We start from the raw sequence: 23,042 nt of genomic DNA on the forward strand, positions 1-23,042 counted from the left end.
GAAGGTGGCCAACCATGGAGGATGGGAGAAGGCAGCCTCCCCAGAAACCTTGTGAGAAGAATGAAAGAGTTCCGAGAGCTATATGGAGATGTGCAGGGAGAACCGCCCCCCCCCCCCCCGCCCGCCCGACCCATCTGCAGACATGTATTTCAGGGATCCCCCGCTGTGTAGGCAGAGTGGCTGCCATACATCACACCCAACTGCCTTAAGCCTCTTGTAGCATAATAAAAAACGTGAACTCACCAGAAATGCCCCCCTGGGATAACTGCCCAGCAGTGAGACATCCTAAGAGGAGGGGATTGTCTTCAAAGCTATGGAAAGGTTCTGGCTGGCTGTTGCCCTGCTCGTTTGCTGACCACTCTCCTCCTCTCTTCACCACGCTGTCCTCCAGGCTGCTGTCAGAGGAATGTCATGGGAAGAATCCATGGACTGGCTAGGAAACTGCTCAGGTCTCCCCTTCAGATCACATGAAGCTGCTCGGAGAAGTGGCATGTTTGTGGCAATGTTCTGGATCATCTGTTTGCCTCCTTTGTCTTCTGCCATGACTGCCTCAGCTCCGTTATTTTCAGGTGGCATTGCTGGGCGTCCCTGGCATATCCTTTCTCCTTCACGCCCTTTGTGATCTCGGCATAAATATCTGTGTTCCTTTTGCTGGTTCGTCGTTCTGCGAGAACAGATTCCTCTCCCCACAAAGCAACGAGGTCCAGGATCTCCTGCACGCTCCATGCTAGTGCTCATCTGTGACCCAGGGAACTCCTGGTCAGATGTTCTGCCCAGGAGTGCTGATTGCTCTGAAGTCTGCTTACAAAGATGGCCACACAGAAAATGAAATTCAAATTTCCCTGGGGTTTTTCCTGTGCACTTTGAGAGCAGTAGAATTGGAAATCCTGGCCAAAGTGGTCACCGCAGGGCACTGTGGGACACCTCCCGGAGGCCAAGAATTTCGATTTTCAGAGTGCTGCCTCTGCACAACTGTTAAGTTGACCATAAAAGGTCGAATTTAGCGTTACTCCTCATGAAAAGCTGGAGTTCTGAAATAGACTTCAATGGCCCTTAAAATTGATGGAACAGGCTTGTTTATATGGATTCATTGCTTAGAAATTCAACCTAATGCAGATAAGTTTGACCTAACCTCCCATTGAAGACCAGGCCTCAGACGGAGACCCTTTCAATAGAAACTAGAGAGACCAGCAAACCAGGTCACTTAGGCTAAGAAAAAAATATCAGATGGAAAAGTCCAACTGAACTAGGCTGCATATAAATTAATGGGCTTTGAACAATCAATCAGATTAAGGGTTTGTGTATTCCATTATTCACGAAGTAGCCATTATTTAATGAATGAAACACAGGGCCAGATTTACTGCTGGTGTAACTGTGTGGAAATTAAATCAACAGCTCACATCTGATTTGAATAGAAGACTCACATACACCACGGGGGTCTAACTGTAGGTTGTATTCTATTGAATAATGCTTCCTGGAATTTCAAGGTTCCACGTGTAGTAAGTTGAGAGTCAGTAACATGGAGTCAGCAGGCTTAAATAGAGGCCTGTAACATGAAAACAGCAACAGGCCTGCAATCTAGTGAGCAAGACTTTGGTTCAGTAACACAGGAGCCAAGAAAGAGGCCTTACTGATAACTATGATTGTGTAAGTTAGGACACAGGGAGGCACCGAGAACAGAATGTAAGCCAAAAGGGAGTAACGGAACATCTTAAGGAATGTCCTGGAACAAAGACTCCCTAAAAACTAATGCACATACCGACCTAGGTTCAGGACTGGGTCGAGATTGACAGCATGAAGGATAGTAAGCAAGCCCCCCTTCCGTAAGGTGAGGGGTGGTATCTAGGCAACAGAGGGTGGCAACCTGGTATGTAAAGAAGTGACGTAAGTTGTTTGTACCTGTCTATAAAAGGACACCCAAAGGGTGCTCTCCGGCCAACCTGGCCGGGGGGGGGGGGGGGGGGGGGGGGCACTGGGGCCTGAACGGCAGATGTCATTGCTTAAACTTACAGAATGCACAGTAGCTTAACTTTGACTAACTGCTGTTAATATCTGATATATGGCAATTGGCCTGTCCGGTGTTGGTACCTTGTCAACGCAGGCCATAGTGCCCAGTGGTGTAACATTGTACTGATCTCTGTTACCAACTGGTAGAGCTTCACATGTGACAATAAACTTGCTCCACTGATTTCAAACCAGTGCCTGCATCTGTCATTTCCGGGGCCTCTCAGAGATCTCTTGTGTTGACCCAAGTGCATGGGGTCTAACACTCTAGATAAAGGGAGTACCGATTGTTACACACGCAGCTGAAAGTTTATCACCACCGATGGAGTAGAGGTCCTGCCAGGAGCGCGCCAGGACGACCTGACCAGTCGACGATGACACTGACAGTTCAGACCACCAAATGTACCGAGGTACAAAGACACTGAGGTACAACACCATGATTATAAATGAGAAACGTTTACAAATGTATTTAATATTCTACTAAATGAGTATATGATGAAGAATGCACTTACCTTATGTCAGTCTGGACTTCTTAACGGAATAGGGAAAAATAAGAAACAAAAAATTAAATAAAGTTCCTTTCTATCAACTGGGCAGAAGAAAGGGAAAATGCTGTTTGTTTATGGACCTTTGATTGGGAAGAAATGTTGACGCTTAGAATAATATTGTTTCCTTTTCCCTCTCCCTTGCTGACTTCAGTGAACATCTAGAGCAAAAGTAATAGTTCAAACAAGCAACTATTCAAAAAAGCAGACTAAAGAAAACTAGAGTTAAAGTAAGCCCATAATAAATAATACAGAAAATTATTTTATTTCTAAAGGTCTATTCAAGGCTGCTCTAAAAGCAAACAAAAAGCCAGTATTCTAAGAGAGATCACCTGCCTGTGACTACAGTTAATGTAACAAGCAGGGATATGGAAAATGAGCTTGTTTGTTGTAGTTAGAATTTTTACCTGCACCATTGTATCTGAAATGGTTGAGTCAGTTGCTCTAATCATAGGTCAAGCAAAACCACAAATAAAAAGGCACCTGAAATTTTGGCACCACAAACTCAATCCTACTCTGTCTCATCTGTGTTCTTCAGACAAAGTTCCCATAGCACAAAAGGAAGAAACGCTAATGGTATATTTAAGAGATAAGGGTGGGATTTTCAAAGGGCACTCAGAGAGTTAGCAGCCCAGCCAAATCAGAGTTCAGTGCCCAACTCCCTTTGGCTGCCAGCCATAGTTTAAATGAGGTAAGTCAATGGTGGTGAAAACACTATACAAGTAACACGGATTCTTTAAATCAAAATAACCAAAACCCTTCATTTACAAATATTAACCTTCACAACTTCAACAATTAAAAAACGTTAACTGTTGTTCTTTGAGATGTGTTGCTCAGAATCTTCCCAATCTGGGTGTGTGCGCGCCCAAGTGCACAACTGTCTGAGATTTTTGCCGTAGCGATATTTTTAGGTAGCGCCCGCTTGAGGATTGCACTCGTGCTTTTTTACATTAGGCACTGACGGCTCTACACCTGCCCAGTTCCTTCTTGCCAGCAACTCCGACAGAGGGATGGAAGGGTGGGCAATGGAAGTTGTGGAATAATTCTTTTTCCAAAAAGGTCCAGCTTCTTGGCCTCATTTCTGGGAGTAGAACTGCATTGCCCCATCTGTCTCTCTCACTGGCTGCATAAATGACCAACGACCCTGGGAGAAGAGTGGGCAGGATGGAGGATAAGGCTTGCCAGAGGACTCTGGCAAGCTTTAGGACCCCACTGTGCACCAGAAACACAACCAGTTCAGGGAGTTCATGCAGTTAGTACATTAAACATGGTGTCAGATTGCTCCACCATCTCCTCCAGCTCTAGGCCTAAGTTTCTGGCCACCCTATAGAGCACGGTTCTTTAAATTTGTCTGGTGGACTAGTGTGAGAGAGTCTCTCAACAGGAGAGGCTGAGGATGACTGGATCACCAGGGCATGGCCCAGGGCTACCTGCCCCCTGGGGGAAGAAGGTTTTGGAGTGGGTACTCACTCCTCCATTCTGGTGTCCAACTGCATTTCTCAGACAAATCCCAATGCTACCAGTGCTAATGCTTTTCTGAAGTGACTACAGACGACTGGTGCAAAGGAGGTATCAGCATAAATGGTATACCCCAGTCACTCCAATAGGGGTATTGCACTGTTCATTGGCCTTGCTGCAAGGGTGGCATCATAGAGGTGATGCAGCCCCAGGTGCCCAGTCATGCCAATGCTGCTTCATCGATTGGCTGAACTCCCTTTCCATGCCAGAGGAATCCCCCTCCAGTGACCATGTTGGGGCTGTTGACACCTGAGCCTGGCAGCTAACCATCACCATGAGTGAACAGTGCCTTGAATAAGCAGATCAGTGCCAGGAGCAGGGGGCTGGTACCACACTGGAGAATATTTCCACAGTCTAGGCATCAAGGTTCCACATCATGGAGACAGCTGGAGGGAGGATGACCAGCATCTCTCTTGGAGAATCTCGTTGAGAGGGCACAAACCGAGAGCATAGTGCTGGGGATCTGAAGCAGCAAACCAGCAACCTGACTGACATGGAGATCCAGGGCCCAGTGACAGAGTCCTGCAGCCTTTGCTCATCCTCTCACAGGATACTGAGCTGGCTTGCCCTCATAGGGAACTGTGTGATGCCAACTGCATCATCCAACTGTCCTTTGCTCTCTGAGCACCTTGCGGGTCTGGAAAGTCAGCAGCTCTTCCAACAGCCTGAGACCTCTACTGCTCCCTGAAGTCTGTGGCAGATGCCTTGGTGAGCGAAGAGGCCCCGTGGGTGGTTCCAGGGTTGTCAGGCAGCCCACATTACCAGATTTGCCCAATACTCTGGGGTATGCTCATTTACTAGGGTTACTCTTATGGGACTGGGGGGAAGGTTAACAATTCTGTCAGTGTGCTGCTTGTGCTTACTTGTGCTCTCATATGGAGTTGAATTCTCCCTGCTGCCAATCCCCATTCCCACTGGAGCTCTCCTGCAGGAACTAGATTCTTCCCACCTTAGCGCAACACAGACACTCACACCCACTAACAGAGCATGTCTGAGAGGACTGGGTAATCAGAACTCACAAGCTGACCCCTCATATGTCCCTTGACTCAGCAGGCTGGGCTTAACAGCAATGGCACACTGCACCCTCATGTGCCTTTGGACTCAGTGGGCTGGATTAAACAGCACTTTAAGCTGCCATCCTCACAAGCCCCCAGGTTCAGCACCTCCCTATCCCCACTTTCACACCACAATCATTCACGAGTAAACCACACAATGAGCAAACCCCACTGGATTTTGGGTACTACATGGATCTTTAGCTTGGGTACAAGAAGCGTTGTTGCAGAGCGAATGGGGAAGCCAAAACAACACACCTTGAGGAAGAGTGAGAGAAACAAAGAAAGAAAGAGAAGCAACCAGCTTAACAATGAAAGTTATTTATTTCTGGGTAGTGATAGGAAACCAAACACACATAAACCGTTACAATATTAAATCTAAATTGAAACTGATTACAAATGTTAGTGCTAGCTAACCATATAACAGTTTATATAGGGCAGAGTCAGGAGGCTATGCTGGAGAGGGGAAGGGCAGGGGGAAGGGAGAGCGAGAGCGAGTGAGCACATGAGACCTCACCACTCCGTGGAGCTTGCACTGATCGGCATTCCCAGATGGTGATGGTAGCCGGGGGTCCAGAGGGCAGGAGACAAGCGGAGCGGAGCCCCCAGCAGGATCAGACAGAAGATAAAGAAGTCTCAATGGAACTGATGCAGTTTAAATCCAGGTATCAGAACATTTTTCTTGGGTAAGGGTAGGAGTTTTTATGGGGATAGGACAATATTTCAAAGAGAACACTGGATTTGTTTATGGGTATACAGAGGTGAGACAATAGAGACTGATCACCCCTGGTTATGGGTGATGTTCCTTGAATGAGCTCACAAAGCAAATAGGCAGGTTTCAGTATTCTGGATGTCAATAGGATCATTACTAGAACTGGTCTGATGATGACTAATTTGGGTGTGAGCAAGCTTGGGTTCACTAGCATCTGGAGCAGAGATTTCCCATCAGGCAGTGCTTCTCTGCTTTCGGTATCCCATAGTTCAGTGCGGTTCCTGCTTTGGAAGAGCTGGTCTCCATTCTGTATGCTAGTGGAGAAGTCTCTCTGTGCTATCTTCCATGCAGATGAGGCTGGGGTGTTTCCTTAATTCTATCACCCTTGTCTGAAGCAGTTTAGGTGTGTCTTCCCCTGGACTTTTCATTGCTTTGTCTTTGATTCTAGCAGAGGCCTGGGGAAGGGGGAGGGGGATGGTTTTCCATGAGTGTCACTCCCTGGCTCCCCAAGAGCACAGGGCTGGTAGGTAACACGAACAGCATCTTTTACCCCATGTCTCTCGGTCTTTCTTGCATGCTGATGGTCATGCAAATTTGGAAAAGAGAAGATTGAGAGGGGACATGATAGCAGTTTTCAGGTATCTAAAAGGTTGTCACAAGGAGGAGGGAGAAAAATTGTTCTTCCTGGCCTCTGAGGATAGAACAAGAAGCATTGGGCTTAAACTGCAGCAAAGGAGGTTTAGGTTGGACATTAGGAAAAGGTTCCTAACTATCAGGGTGGTTAAACACTGGAATAAATTACCTAGGGTGGTTGTGGAATCCCCATGTCTGGAGATATTTAAGAGCAGGTTAGATAAATGTCTATCAGGGATGGTCTAGACCAGGGGTCTCTAACCTTTTTATGCTTGTGATCACTTTTTGAATTTAAGTGCAATCCAAGATCTACCTGAAACCCAAATCCCTTGCTCTGCCTCCTTTGTGTCCCTTCTCTGAGACCCCCGCCCTACTCACTCCATCCTCTCTCCCTCCCTTTCATCAGGCTGGGGCAGAGGGGTGGGGTGCAGGCTCCGGCCTTGGATTAAGGGATTTGGAGTGAGAGAGGAGCTCTGAGCTGCAGGCAGTTGGGGTATGGAGGGGGCTCTAGGTGCAGGCTCTGGGTGCAGGGGTGCTCGGGGCTAGAGGTGCAGTAGGGGATGTATGACGGGTGACGGGGGTAGGGTTTCGGGGTGTAGGCTCCAGCTGGACACTGCTTTCCTCAGGTGGCTCCTGAGTGGTGGTGCAGTGAGGCTAAGGCAGGTTCACCCCTGTCCTGGCCCTGCACCGCTCCCACAAGCAGGCAGCAAACCCCCCCATCCCAAATCCTGTTGTGACCCCTCTCTGCTCTGTGGAGATAGGATACAGGGTCAGAGAGGTTGCACTTTGACATCAGCGCCCTTCCTCTCCCTCCCCTGCCCTGCACAACAAGCAGGAGGCTTCTAAGGGGACAACTCCAAGGCAAAGGGCAGAAGATGTGCAGCAGTGGGGGGATGGGCAGCTGAAGTGCCTGAACTTGATAATGGCCTCTTGGACAAACCAGTCAGGATCACCCGTCAGAGGTTCCAAGATCCACAAGTAGATCCCGATCGACTGGTTGGTGACCACTGGTCTAGACAGTACTGGGTCCTGCCATGAGGGCAGGGGACTGGACTCGACCTCTCGAGGTCCCTTCCAGTCCTAGTATTCTATGATTTTATGATTCTATGCTTCTTAGATTTCTTCTTGGCACCAGTGAAGGGGAGCAGTGCCTGGTACAACACAGTGCCGGGGTGTGCTTCGGTTGAAATACTGGGAGTTGAGTCCTGACTGGAAGGCTCCAAGGCCCAGCACAGTAGCCTCCACGAGGAGGGCCTTTAAATGTATGTTGCCCTGGTTCTGTGTTCTGGGATGAAAGTTCTTACAGATATAACACTTTTCTTGAACGGGTAATTTCCCCAAGTACTTCGGGGGTCACAAACCAGCACAGACCTGTTACCGTCAGTGCAGGGCTTAAGACAGGTGCATGCCTTGCCTGGGTGGCACATTCCTGCCAAGACCCTGAATTACTAACTATATTATTTAACTACTTTACTAGCTCACTACTGTCAAAAACTATTTATAAAGCACTAACACACAAACAAAAGGGCTGTGTCTAGACTGGCAAGTTTTTCCACAAAAGCAACTGCTTTTGCAGAAAAACTTGCCAGCTGTCTACTCTGGCCGCTTGAATTTCCACAAGAACACTGATGATCTCATGTAAGATTGTCAGTGTTCTTGCAGAAATACTGTGCTGCTCCCGTTCGGGCAAAAACCCTCTTACACAAATGCTTTTGCGCAAACGAGGCCAGTGTAGACAACGCGGTATTGTTTTGTGCAAAAAAGCCCCATGGCGAAAATGGCTATCGGGGCTTTCTTGCGCAAAACCGCGTATAGATTGGCATAGACGCTTTTCCGCAAAAGTGCTTTTGCGGAAAAGCGTCCGTGCCTATCTAGATGCTGTTTTCCGCAAATGCTTTTAACGGAAAAACTTTTCCGTTAAAAACATTTGCGGAAAATCACACCAGTCTAGACGTAGCCAAGGAGAACCGGCTAACCACTCCCAAGGCAAGGGAAAGAGGTGCTCTCAACAACTGCCACGGATGGTAAGAATGAACTGAGAGTGTGCAGGGCCAGTGGTACCTATACCAATGCATGAGCGTGGCACTCCACAGGTGACCCCACAGATACTGCCAAGGCAAAAATCTCCAACAACTGTGCATGTGATCGTGCACAAACCTAGACTAGAATCAACACGAGAGAGCATTTAAGGAAGAAACCTACATAGTTCAAGATGGTAACTGACAGGCATCCATGTTACACTTTTTTTTTTTTTTTCAGGTAAAAATTCCTTTTCCCTCCACAGTTCAGTGTAGAATGCCTAGCAGTTTCTTGCAAGTTGACAAAGGTGAGAAGCAAAGAGACGCAGTGTATAAGGTACCTTATCTTTAAAAGTCCCATCTTGGTAAGAAATAAGCACTGGTTACATTATGCCTTGTAAAAGAATGCAAACACAAGTCTGCAGTGTCAGAGGCTGCACATTTGTTATTAATGAGGGGCATATGCCAATGGGTAGTCGAGAATCATCCTGTTAGGCCTTCCTGCCACCTTTGACAAAAAAACAGAAGGAGCAAGGTAATGAAAGAAAGGAGGAGGAGGAAGATCGAGATAATGGAGGAAGTAAATAAGGAAGTGTTATTTACTCCTTTTCACTTCACAAGAACTAGGGGTCTCCAAATTAAATTAATAGGCATTAGGTTTAAAAGAAATAAAAGCAAATATTTCTTCACACTCTACACAGTCATAACAAGTTTAAAAAACAACAAGAAGTTGACGGAGGATTGGTCCAGCAATGGCTATTAGCCAAGATGGGCAGGGATTGTGTCCCTAGTTTATGTCTGCCAGAAGCTGGGAATGAGCAACAGGGGAGAGTCATTTGATGATTCCCTGTTCTGTTAATTCCTTCTGGGACACCAGGCACTGGCCACTGTTGGAAGACAGGACTCAGGGCTAATTGGCCATCCTTACATTACGAGATGCCTAACATTGAATATCTGCACTTATTAGGAAGGTCCCCGGCAAAATCACTGATAAATCAGGCTCTTCATCTGGTGCCATTTATGACTTGGAAGACTGTAATTATGCACTGACCAGCCGCATCACAGGGAGCTCTGACACATCACTAGGGGGGTACTATTTCCAGTGGCCAGTCCCTCTTTTGCTCTTCTCTAAGGAAATCATCATCATCAGAGTCTATCTGCTTAGAAGTAAATGACTTGGCCTTCCCAGTAGAGTTCATTGCTACATTTAGACTCCAATTGTGTAACATTTCCCAGGCATCTCCAGTGAGAAAGGGGTAGCAGTTTGCAATCTGCAATGCCATCTAAGGCCATGTCAACACTACAGAGAAGACCAAAGCTGCCGCAGTTGATCTTTGGGGGGTTCAAATGAGTGGGTCTAATGAAGACCCACTCATTTGAACCAAGAAAGCACTCCCATCGATGCTAGCAGTCCTGCTCCTATGAGGAATAAGGGAAAGCAAAGGATTTAAGATTCTTCAACACAAGCTACGCCATTAACTTAGCTGGAGTTGTGCATCTTAATTCGAACTTATCCCCTAGTGCAGACCTAGCCTAAGTGAGGCTGGGCAAGAGACATGGAATTTGGACAGGACATGCCAATCCTTCACCATGTAATTCAACTTGGGCTTCTACCTGATGTTCACATGACGTAAGCCATTGACTGACTTTTTCATTCTAGGCTGGTATATCAGGGACCACAGAATTTTGCGTTTTACTTATTTGGTGGTTCTTTGCTTATTAGGAAAGGTGTGAAGATTCATTGTTCTATTTTCCATGGCAGTTTATAAAAAATATCCTTGGGAAGTTGTTATTTTAAAGCCACGTTGCTAACTTCATATTTTCTCACTTTAACATTTAGCCTTCCCAAGATCTGCCTATAAGTGAAATGTTAATTGCACATGGAATTCTAAAATGGCTTTTTGATGCTGAACCTTATATTAGAAATGTTAATTTTCTTATTGTTTGGAGAAAGGGCACAGATATCAGGTTCTTTAAGTTGTCATGATAAGCAGAAGACTGCCTGCTCAGATAACCAGATTCTCCAAATTCCAGGGTGCCATAAGAGAATTGTATGTAAACTCACAAAATAGCTGCCAAGTTCTACAGGAGTCTGTTTATTTAAGAAATATCAATTTTAAGAAGTACAGCAACATTTTAAATACTTCTGTAGGCATGTGAACAGAAAGACACAGTTCTACATTTGAGAACTCAATTTTTGATAACTAGTTTCATTTTCTTGTCTATTACTATTCTAATTGTAGAACACTGTTGATCTTTATAATTTATCCTGAAAAATGATCTTAAAAATGATAATGCTACCTCCTAGAAAGCAACACCTGTTCATGTCTTTCATCATTAACATCTGCTGCTGACAGAAATTACACTCATTGTCCAGATGCAAGGGGATGTTGGAAGCCTTGTATAGGACGGGAAACTGGGAGCAGTAAGAGTGATGCTTATTGGGTAACCGGTTAACCGTTTACATCCCTACCTAGAACCAATTCATGTGATTGTGGAGAAGTAATTTAATCTATGTATCTCTTCATCTGTAAAAGAATGATAAAATACCAATCTGAAAGTAGTATGATTATTCAATTTCCTAAAGTAACTGAGAGGTAGCCGTATTAGTTTGATCTTGGAAAAGCAAAAAAAGCAGTCATGTAGCACTTTAAAGACTAACAAGATAGTTTATTGGAACTTTTGTGGGGCAGACCCACTTCTTCAGATCACCACGAAGAAGTGGGTCTGCTCATCACCTAATAAACTATCTTGTTAGTCTTTAAAGTGCTACATGATTGCTTTTTAAAATTTCCTAAAGTGCTACTTAATTTACTCAAAAGCGGCGAGGAGTCCTGTGGCACCTTATAGACTAACTGAAGTGTTGGAGCATAAGCTTTCGTGGGCAAAGACCCACTTCGTCAGATGCACGTAGTGGAAATTTCCAGAGGCAGGTATAAATATGCAGGCCAGAATCAGGCTGGAGATGACGTCCTACTACGGGAAACATGAAACAGGCTATCAGTCCTTTACTACTCAAGCACAATCCAGCACACACAGCAAAATGCATATGGATACTGAAGAAGAAAAAAAAAAATCACAGAACCGCATTAAAATTCTTTTATGTGTATTGTAATGTTTCTAAATATCCTTGCTGGACAGCAAAAACATACCCATTCTATTGTATATACCTATTCTGTACTAATCATTGTAGTTCGGGATGTAAGAGAGTAGCTGTGTAAATGGGTAACCAGTAAGCATAAGCTTATCAGTTACCCAAACTGCTACACAACTACACGCAGCTCTTGGGTATCAGAGGCAATAGCACAGGGAAAGCGGGGAGAAGGCCAAGCGGGAGCCAGTATAGGTGTAGAGCTGTCTTAAAAACCAGCTCCCCACATGCACTGGCTCCTGGGGAGCCTCCTGATGCCCCACGTTGCTGCTTCTGTATCAGAGGCAGCGTCACGAGGCAGCAGCCAATTTCCCAGGTGCGGGGTGAGAGGCAGGAGCCAGTACGCATGAGGAGCTTCCTTAAAAGCCAGCTCCCAGCACACACTGGCTCCCACGGAGCTGGCTGACGTTCCACTGAAAATTTCAGTGGTTTCACGGTTAATCAATAGCACACATTTTAGCATCCCTAATTGTAGCATCTGAGCACCTGATATTCTTCCTTGTAATAGAGACTTTAAGGGCAGAAGGGACTATGATCATCATTGGAGTCTGATCTCCTACACACTGCAGGCTAAAAAAATCTCACCACCTACTAACCTCTAACCTCTGGCTGAATAATTGAAATTCTCAAATCATGATTTAAAGACCAGGTTTTACATAGAATCCACTATTTCTACTAGTTTCACCCCACAAGTCACTCATGCCCTATGCTACAGAGAAAGGCAAAAAACCCTCATGTCTGATATGGATACACTCTCTGGTCAGCTACAATAATTTGTAATAAGCATTTCATTGAACTTAGTAATTAGACTGATTTTCTCTGATTTATTCTTTGCCGATTTTTTTTCTTTTTAAAAAACCCTATGGCTTGATATCTGAGCATCATCATTTAGGTGACATTGATTATGTAAGCTACATAGTATTCTTTATCTTCCCTGGTTGAATGAGACTACCTTATGATTATTTATCCAATATGAATGTTCATGGAAACCAAAATACAAAATGACAATTTTCTTTAAAAGGTCAAACAATTATTCATGGGAACTTTTTGCACTATTCACCCAAATCCAATCACTATATTTCCATGATATACTCTATCCTTTTGCTCCTGATGGCTATATATGTACAGAAGCGATATGTTGCTAGAGGGGAGAAAAGAAGCTACAAGTAATACATTTTATCTTTACACTACATACAGAGCTTTTTGAAAATCCACTATGTAAGAGCATTGTCCTACTCTCACTACTAAATTCATTTAGTGTGCATTTATTTAAATAATCCGTTCTGAAAATACAGACCTTTCGTTTTCTATTAACTTCCAATGAAAATTAGAAGTCTCCTTTGTAGATTTGACCATTTAAATGAAAGCACAATCTTCCAATCAGATGGGGAGGGGGGAAACAAATTTTCCTCTGCTGCAGTATTTCAAACAATTCAGCTAACACAAAAAAAGGAATAAGACTAAGGCGTTTACAGAGGAAGAGAGCTTTCAACACACAGTGTCCTGAGAATAGCTGTAAGCTGTGAAATGTCTCTTCTGTGTTTATTATCAGAGTTTCTGAGAGGTACTAGTAATTTCTGCTTCTTCTTTTCTTTTTACTATTTCAAATTAAACTTCTATCAGGAACTATACTAGTCTGCTTTTCTTCTTCCTAAACAGAGATTGCTAAAGACACAAAACACAATGTTCCTCCAACGCTCAACAGAAAGCATCTCTTTAGCTATGTGTCCTCTTTCTCCGTCAATGCCAAGGCACTGGCAGTACATTAGCAACTACTTATTTTTTTCTTCAACGCATGCCAAAAGTCAGCATAACACATTGTCCCCTGGCATCAAATAGACAGCACAGCTCTTCATTCTATGCCTCGCTCTTCATTTTATGTCCTCTTGACAAAACAAAGCTAGAGAAGAAAATCAGAATTTTTTTCTGTAACAGCCTTACTTATTAGATTTAATTTCTTTACGGGGTTTAACTGAAGATGGAAGGTCTAAGACAGCCCAACCTGAAGGGCCACCTATGTTTTTCTTATGCAGGTCAATAATTAAAGGCATAGCCACCCCCACAAAAAGGTACTTTTGGCACCCCAGAAAAAGCAATTACCCAAAATAAGAGAATGTAATATTTCTCCTTTTTGAAGTCACCTACCAAAGGCATATTGCTGCTACAGAGACCAAGTTAGAATGTGTTGGGCATTCACTTCATCATACACAGCAAAACAGAGTGTATGTCCTGGCCAAGTTCGGAATATTTAGTGGTGAACAAACATTTAAAAGGAAGAACATTAATTGGGACATCTGTCATGTTTATAGGATTAAATCAATCAGGGATTTATATGAAAAAAGGAATGAAAACACAATAGTATGCACTACAGCACATTAGTTTACAGTTGCAACTGAATGTAATTTTTTTTTTTTTTTTTACGGAAGGGAAGGAAATCTTACTTTCTTAACTTTAACGCCGTCCTTTGGAGTTTGCTTTGTTGCAAGATTGTACCCAATCATCTGTTCAGCAAGTTGCGCAACAACCTTAGGGCTACGAAAGAAGAGAAAAATAATGTTTAGTGTGCATTAAAGACATTTTGGTCTGTTAAAACAGCCACTGCAAAAGCCTCAATACTATCAGTAGCATATTATTTATGTTTTTTAAATTTTAGACACTTACTCTTTAGTTAGATGTACTCCTCCTTTCAGTCCACTATTGAAAACACCTTTTCCTCTACCTCCAGCTAGGATTTGAGCCTTTAGAACAATTTCTGTTGCCTCTGAAAAAGAAAAAAAAATACTTTTTGAAATAGGTTAATAGTTGCTTTGACTCAAGAAATGACATTTAATAGCACAAGAGTGTAAGTAGTACTGTAGTGGTAGAACATATTTCCAAGCAAATGAACTAATATTCAGAACCGCTGGAAAGTCTTACACAGAAGTCAGTTTTGTTCATAATATAACACACCAAAAAAGAGTTTGAAGTAGGTTACAAGAACATCTATGTGTTGCCAATTAGCTGGCTAAGTATGTTGGCATTCAGCCAAAACACTGTCATCAATCATGTATAATAGTGGTGGACAACCCGCAGCCCGAGGGCCACATGTGGTCCTTTGGGGTTCTATTGGTGGCCAGTGAAATATTTTGCCCATGCAAAGAGTTGCCAGATTTTGTTGGTTTTCATCCATATAGTTTTTCCCCTATCGGTATTAGCAGGGCTCGCGGAACCATGGCGAGCCCTGCTCACCAGCCGCGCTGTCCAGCGATCTGCGCATGGAACCCGGCTCTTCCAGGTTACAATCTACTCGCCACAGGTGAGTAGATTGTATAATTTGTCGAGCCCTGGGTATTAGCAAAGTGACATGCACGTAAGAAGGGCACATGAAGTGAGGAGTGTGCTAATTGCACACAATATTGTGCAAGTCGAGTGCTCTTGCTGTATCCCACTGAAGTGCTGCTACGGTTCAGTCGGCACCTCCCACAAATTCTAGGTGTGTAATTGCAGTTAGTAAATCTGCCCTATCCTGGGAGACCATCTTGGTTATGGCAATTTTGCAGCCCACTGGGATAAAGGAAGCCACTCATGCGGCCCCCCTACTAGCACACATTGCCCCACACTGATGTGCATAAAATTTGCATAATAACTCATGCAACTAGCACAGTTTGGTTCCCTAATTTTTTGAATTGTTTTCAATACACTGATCGGAGTATATGTCCTTTGAGTGGTCACATGTGTACATAGTAGCAGGCAAATGTTAGAGAGATTGGGAATTTCAGCCTTGATTGAAGCCCAAACAGGGGTGTGGACATGGGGATGCAAGGAAAAATCCCATCTCCAAGTGCAGGGTGGTTATGGAAGAGCTGGTACATTAATCCCTGGGCTAGCGAAGCAGCTGCTACCCCCACATGAGAAGCTTGGTCCACTTGATCTAATGTACAAACCCTTTCCCTGGTCTCAAGCTTGCCACGTTACAGTGGAGATCCAGCTATGTGGTGCATAAGGGATACACAGTGCCCCTAGGTACCAATTTATGTTTCCCTGTCCTCATGGAACAAAACCATCACAGGTCAGGGGCCTTGCATGCCCTCTTCAGCCCTGGAGAATATTCACCAGCAATAAAATACCCCGGTCAGAGGTGAACGGCTACTCCAGCCTCACTCTGCACTCCACTGTGTGTGTGGCCTTATACAGAGAATTAGCCACTCTCATCTCACTCTGCTTCCTTCGCCTACAAAGTCTGAGCACAGGGAAACATTCTGCCCACTATCCTGTCCATGCAACATCATACCGAGAGGTAACAGCTGCTCCCTGATGAAGTGCTATATGCACAGAGAACAGACACCATTCTTGTCTTGAGACACCATTCTTTTCTTTGTATTGAGGTGACTTGCCAGGCGATTCGTAGGGCTGCTGCTGCCTGATGGGTGCAGTTGTGAAGGAGGGGCTGGTCTGGCTGCTTACCAAGCAAGAAAGATGGGACACCCTCCTGCAAGCCAGGCTGAACCCCAGGGGGTGGGGCACAAGACATCTAACCTGACTGAACTTCACAGGGGGAAAATACAACACCCTAGGAGAAGTGATATAAGACTTCCAAACTGGAAGCATGTTATGTCTTCTCTTCTAGGCTGTCTTCTATATTTTCTCTTCTAGGCTGTAAACTTCTGAGGCAGAACTCTCGTTTCCTGAGTTTGCACGGTGCAAATTAAAATGAGGTCCAGCATGTCTGGACTTTCTAGTCACTAATGCAATGTAAATGTTAAATTCTAATAATTATGGGGGAGGGATTTACCCAATCAACCCAACAGGACTTGGTGCTGCATCTCCACTGAACCCCCCAATTCCCCATTCTTCCAAACTACTCCCTTCTCATCAGCTTGAGAAAGCAGAACATTTTCATATGAGGTGCATCATACTAAACAAGGAAGTGAGGGTCAGAGCTGAGATACCCCACAATACCCCCAATCCTCCAGAGCGGTGGTTCCCACTGCTGGTCTGTGGGCTGGTAGTGTGCCACGTACCGCTGCTTGGTGGGCCGCAGCACACTGCCAGGCCATGCCCCCAGCGTGTGCTGTGGCTGGAGCCAGAGCTGCGGTGAGGCTGACCCTACAGGTGATGCTGTGTGATGGGTGGCTGAGGTGCTCCAGGGTAAAGCACCGTGTGGCAGGCGGCTGCCGTGGCGAGCCCATTCTCTCCCACCCACTCTGGCGCTGCCCTGTGGCTCCCTTCTCTCTCAGGCCTCTTTGCAGGGGGTATGTGAATGCACGCCTTCATGGTCCGCCTGCTCCACACAACAGAACCACCCTGTGACCATGGGGCTTGAGGAACTGTGCAGGGCACTCCAGCCTTTCCGGGATGCAAAGTGAGGCACAGCGCTGGGCCGGGACACCAGGAGAGGGCCCCTTCTCCTCAAGTCTGCGCTGGGACTCAGCTGCATCAGCAGGCTACCGCCGGCACACCCGGAGCCTCACAGGCCCTTGCCGGATTCCCAGCGAAATCTGGGCCTCGCAGAAGTCCCAGGCAGAGGGAGGAGGAGTAGCAGGACTAGCCCTCCCATCTTGTGGCCCCGCTACGCCACGTAACTCATACCTTCTACACCCCTGCTCTAGTCCCCATACATCTTCCCAGACACTGTACCCCCTCCAACATCACTCCTCAGGTCACAACCCCCTCCCAGACCTTGCATCCCAACTCAATATCCCTGGTCACAGCCCAAAGCCCAGCTCCTCCCCGCCCCAGGTTACAACCCCCTCCCAGACCCTGCACTCCCTCCTCCTACATCCCCTCCCCCATGCCAGAACCCTCTCCTACACCCATATCCCTCCCAAACCCTGCAACCTAATCCACTGTCCCAGGTCACCACCCAAGCCCCTGCACTCCTCGTCCAGGTCACACGCTCCTCTCAAACCCTGCACCCCCTCCTGTATCCCAGTTACTACATGTATTGTATGCATACAGGTGTGATGCAAAATAACATGTGATCTCTTAAAATAATTACCATAATGAATATGCAAATAAAATGCATATTCAGTCCGCCACAAGTTTGTGAATGGGTTTGCCAATCCGTGGTATAAAAAAGGTTGGGAACCACTACTCCAGAGCATATCCTGACCCTCCCACCTTCCTTTTTTCAGCCAAAGGACCATTGGTTCAAACATTTCAGCTGTTCTCAACTGCCATGGCACTACATAAGGTGAATTCACTTGTAGCCTGCATCCACACCATTTCAGCTTTGGAAATCAACTCCCAAAGATACTGGGTTCTACACTAGCTAAAGTTTCCAAATGATCTTTAAGGTACAGCAATTTTAAAGGCAAGAGTAATCTGAACTGGCAATGACAAAGACATAGGTAATTGCAGGGAGAGCATAAGAATAGCCATACTGGGTCAGACAAAAGGTTCATCTAACTCAGAGGTGTCCAAACTTTTTTCAAAGAGGGCCAGAATTGATGAAGTGAACATGCGTGAGGGCCGACCATTTTGCCTGACATTCTTTGAACCATTACAATTAAATGCAAATTAACTATTTTATGCAAAGTTTATTGCAAACGGCATACTTTTCATTTTGTCACATGGATGACAAATCTAAACAGGTGTTAAATCACTCTGCCTTTCATATCTGAAGGCCAGATGAAAAAAAAAATCCAGGAAGCTGAAATATATGTCAGGAACATTGTAAAGTACATTACATATTATTGGTAATAAAGGTTGTCTGTCAACTTTTAAGTTAAAAAAATATGAACAGGAACATAACACCAAGTATACATGTTGTGTTCAAATATATTTATAACTGATTTAGACCAACTGCCATTAACTGAGATTTTACAATGTATTCATCTCAATACATATGGATTCGTTGGGGGCCATAAAAGATAGATATTGCCAAATTACCTTGGGGGCCGTATTAAACCGGAACACGGGCCGCAATTGGCCCGCGGGCCGGACTTTGGACATGCCTGATCTAACTAGTAACCTACACTGACCATTGTCAGGTCCTTCAGAGAGAATGAACAGAACAAGTAATGTCATGTGACCCATCCCCTCTTTCACATTTCCATCTTCTGGCAAACAGAAGCTAGGGATATCACCCCTGCCCATCTTGGCTAATAACCATTGAGATCTACATACAAAAGAAAAAAGGTTCCACCTAATGTTCTAGCCAAGCACAGAAAGCAAAAAAACACTCTTAACAGTGCTGCAACCTGGATTTCCAAAAGTGTAAGAGATTTGTGTTAACCTATGACTGTGTTAACTCTTGGTGTCCAAAAATGTTTCTTAATGATGACTAGCTGTAAGGATGCCTGCACATGTGTTATGAAGTGAGGAGGTCTAGATATTAATGCACGATAAAGCACTGCTTTGGAAAATGCTCACATTTAAAACGATTTCATGTTTTGTTCTTATGGGCTCTGACGCGATTCCTATTGAAGTTAATGGAAGGCTTTGACTTCAAAAGTCACTAATGCATATATTTTTGTATCTACACACATGCAAGAAAATGTGGGATTTGCTCAGTCACAATAGTTGCCAATAAAACTTAAACAACGAATGGTCCTGTAGCACCTTAGAGACTAACAAAAAAATATACAGTATCATGAGCTTTCATGGGCACAAACCACTTCTTCAGATGAGTGAAGCAAGAGGCACAGAGGAAGCATAGAACCCGCAAAATATAAAGCAGAAAAAGAGGGGAGGAGAAAAAAAAAAAAAACCAAAAAACCGTCAGTTACAGGGTCCATGCTAAATCAGGCTAACAGAGTAGGCTGCAAGTGTCTAATACTCAGGGCTTGACAAACCCCTGTGAGAGCTACTCGCCAGGCACACACCACGCATGCGCCAGACGGTAACTGCACATGCGCGAAGCATCGGTGAATGGGGCGTACAGAGCAACCGGCTGAAATCTGATTCAGCGGTTTGTCGAGCCCTGCTAATACTTATCTTTTTGATGGACACCATCACAGGACCTAACTACATAAGCTACCACATCAGAGGCTCATACAAATGCATCTCCTCTAATGAGATATATGCCATCAAGTGCCAGCTATGCTCCTCTGCCACGTATACTGGCCAAACTGGATAGTCTCTATGACAGAGGATTAATGGACACAAATCACACTCAAAATGGTAACGCACAGAAACTTGTTGGGGAACATTTTAACCTGCCAGGGCACTTATTATTGGATCTAAAAGTAGACATTCTATTTCAAAGTAATTTCAGGAACCAACTAGACAGAGAAACTGCGGAACTGGCCTTCATATGAAAACTCAACAAATTTACCCAAGGACTGAACAAAGATATTAATTGGATGGGATGTTATATTCAACACTTCAATGGCATGAAAGGCTAAGTATTGGACATTTACAGCACACTCTATTGGCCTCATTTAGAATGGACACTATAATTGCTAGGTTTTTTTTCCCCTCCTCCTCTCCTCTCCTCTTTTTCTGTTTTAAATTTTGGGGTTCCTGTGCAGTCTCTCTGTGCCTCTTGCTCCACTCATCTGAAGAAGTAGGTTGTGCCCATCGAAGCTCATTATACTGTATTTTTTTTGTCTGTCTCTAAGGTGCTACAGGACCATTTGTTGTTTTTTAAGTTAGGATATGCCTACACAGCAACGTTATTTCAGAATAGCTGATGTTATTTCGAAGTAACAAAGAGTGTGTCTACACAGCAAGCCATTATTTTGAAATAATGTCAAAATGGAGGACTTCTTACTCTGACTCCTGTAACCCTCATTTCACAAAAAGAGTAAGGGAAGTCAAAGGAAGAGTGTTCTTCCGTCAACTTTCTGCTGTGTAGACAGTGCCAAAAGCCAAATTAAGCTATTTGACAGAGCAAATTGACGTAGCTGAAGTTGAGTCGCTTAATTCCACTTTAGCCCTACTGTGTAGACGTAACCTTACAGATTAACACGGCTACCCCTAAGATTTGTAATAGTTGACAATATAACTATTAAACTGAATATTTAACCATAAGTATAAAGACTCAAACTTTAGGCTACCGTTTTTCACAAATAAATATTTTTCAGAGATGGTCTACATATCACGGCAGGAAAGAGATTTCCAGCAATTACCAGACACACATTATCATTTCATGTTTCTAAAGTGAAACTTGAGATTTAGATTTAGAGTCAAGATTTAGGTTGGAGAAATCATCAGGGAAAAATAAACACAGCATTTTAGTATTAAGAATAACCCAAAAGTTTTTAACACAGCTAGTAAAAGTAGCACTCCAAAGAATATCTGATTTTCAGACTTCGAGACAAAATCTCCATGCTTTTCCATCCACTAATATTTGGCATATATCATTATGAAACTTAAAAAAAATTCTCCTTGAAAATACTTCATGCATTTTAACATATTCATGTTCCTAGCTCTCTTATTATTCATGCCTCTGCAAGGCAGATAACAAGGAAATTTAAATGCAACAAAAAGTTTTATATCAGTGTTTTCTAAGCATACAAATTATTGAGATGAATTAAACTATAAATCATTTTCCAACGCACAGTAGCAATACCTAAAATCCCGTGGTTGCTATGACAAAAACATCTAAGCTGGTATTGTTAATGGACACTACAAGCATTTAATTAGATTAGTTTTAGTCACTAACCATCCCGACAATGAAAGCTTTGTATTTCCAATGATAAGTGCTGTCAATTATGCATTTAATCATTACCCTTTGTACCACAGGTCTTAAAGCCACCAAGTCAATTTCACTCATAGCTTGAATGTTATACAATGAACTAATTATTTTCATTAGGTTATAAAAAAGTAAGAGAACTGAATGAAATCCATATATTTTTATAGACTGCCAAAAGAATAGCCGGGCAATAAAATAACTGCACAAAGACAACTATCAAAGACATAAATAAGTGCACTAAAAAGTAAGAATAACTCTGTAAAGGTTAGACCTGAAGTACTAATCAATATACCAACTCAGCAGAACACAGTGCAGCAGGTTCTTCTAGCCCTAGGGAAACCGACATGAAGTAATTTAATTCAATAGTTATTTGCCCAAGCTCTGGAAAATGAGGTAAACCAGCCAAATCTTATTTTACAGTAACTAGGCTTGATCATTCAGTATTTACCAAGTTGATTCACTACTTAATGCCACCACTTCTATTTTATTTAAAGATCTGATTTCTAGAAAAGCTCACACAAATTTCTTTGTTTTTATGTTAGGTCTTGCCTGAATTCCCAGATTAAATTAGGAAATACTATCCCATACAAGAAATGTAATTTTAGTCAGAATATATAAAGTGATTTAACTGTACTAACAGGATAACTTGTAAAAGAAGCCTAGATTCTAATAGATTTTGTATGGAAATATATACCACGTCTATTCAAACAATAACGTTATAATGGATTTAGTCCGTTATTTATTCAAACTTTTCACCAAACTACAAGCAATTGTAGCTGCAGCGATTTGTGCAGTTATAAATATATATTATTTGAAAAAGGCCTAAAAAGGCCTAGCACAATTAATAAAGTGACATGTCAATAGTTAAAAGCATGTTCTATGCCACAGTATAATGAAGCATTTTCAATTACACTTTCTTTGCAGCTAAGGTCTTTCAATCAAATTCTATTTCTGTATATTGGCTGATAAGTCTGTGTGTGAAATTAATTTAAATGTTTCTTTTCAGCTAAAAAAGAGAGACTGCTCATTAAAAGTGCATAGGTTTTGTCATTAATTCAGCAGTAAATAGCGCCAAACTGTTCCATGCAGAAATGCTTCTGGTGACAACAAAGTGTTCTTAAAGTATAATCTGAATAAACTTAGTATCCAAACTAGGAAATGTTTTCACCACATTTTACTTGTATTTTATTTCTCAGTTTACACTACTGGAAAACGTTCCTTCTGGTAATGTTGATGGCAATTTGCCTTTCTTGGTTTTGGAGAAGAATGTATTTAAAATATTCACAAATTTATTTCAACAAAATCTATCTGGTTTCTAGTGCATTTGTCAGCCTTGAGGATCAAAGACAATAGCCCTTCCTTAGGCTGTGTATACACCATAAAGACAATACATAGCTATGTAGGCAGAATTCTGCAGAATAAATGCAGCCTACACCACTGAGAGAGGTTTTCTCATTGGTAGGAACAGCAACCTCCCGGAATGTTGACAATTTTTTTCAATCAACACTGCTGCATCAACACTTAGGATTAAGGTGGCATATCTATATAAATCACGGGTGAGTTTTTTCCCCCCCCATATTCTACCTATATTAAGCTAATGTTTCAGCCAGGACAAAGACTTAAATTCCCATGACTTTAAGAACGAGTAGTCCTCTGACTCCTTAGAGACTAACAAAAATATATAGTATCATCAACTTTGGTGAGTAATACGCACTTCATCTGATGAGTTGCAGTAGAAATAATAGAAACCAAGATATATCTAACAGCAAAGGTAGTACCTGTTAATTGTG

The 23,042-nt window shown here is 43.4% G+C and overlaps 1 protein-coding gene across 2 annotated transcripts in view; it reads right to left on the reverse strand.

The window, feature by feature from the left end:
* The window catches only part of SUCLG2 (succinate-CoA ligase GDP-forming subunit beta), a 241,606-nt gene that overhangs the window by 109,484 nt on the left and 109,080 nt on the right, over window positions 1–23,042 (reverse strand). For both annotated transcript variants that reach the window (XM_075938556.1, XM_025183076.2), the window contains exons 3-4: window positions 14,295–14,394; window positions 14,075–14,165 (exon numbers count right to left, since the gene is read on the reverse strand). In XM_075938556.1, the coding sequence (XP_075794671.1) occupies window positions 14,075–14,165; window positions 14,295–14,394 (191 nt within the window). The remainder of the gene's footprint in view (window positions 1–14,074; window positions 14,166–14,294; window positions 14,395–23,042) is intronic.

Source organism: Pelodiscus sinensis, chromosome 11 (assembly GCF_049634645.1).
Source record: "Pelodiscus sinensis isolate JC-2024 chromosome 11, ASM4963464v1, whole genome shotgun sequence".
Taxonomy (NCBI): Eukaryota; Metazoa; Chordata; order Testudines; family Trionychidae; genus Pelodiscus; species Pelodiscus sinensis.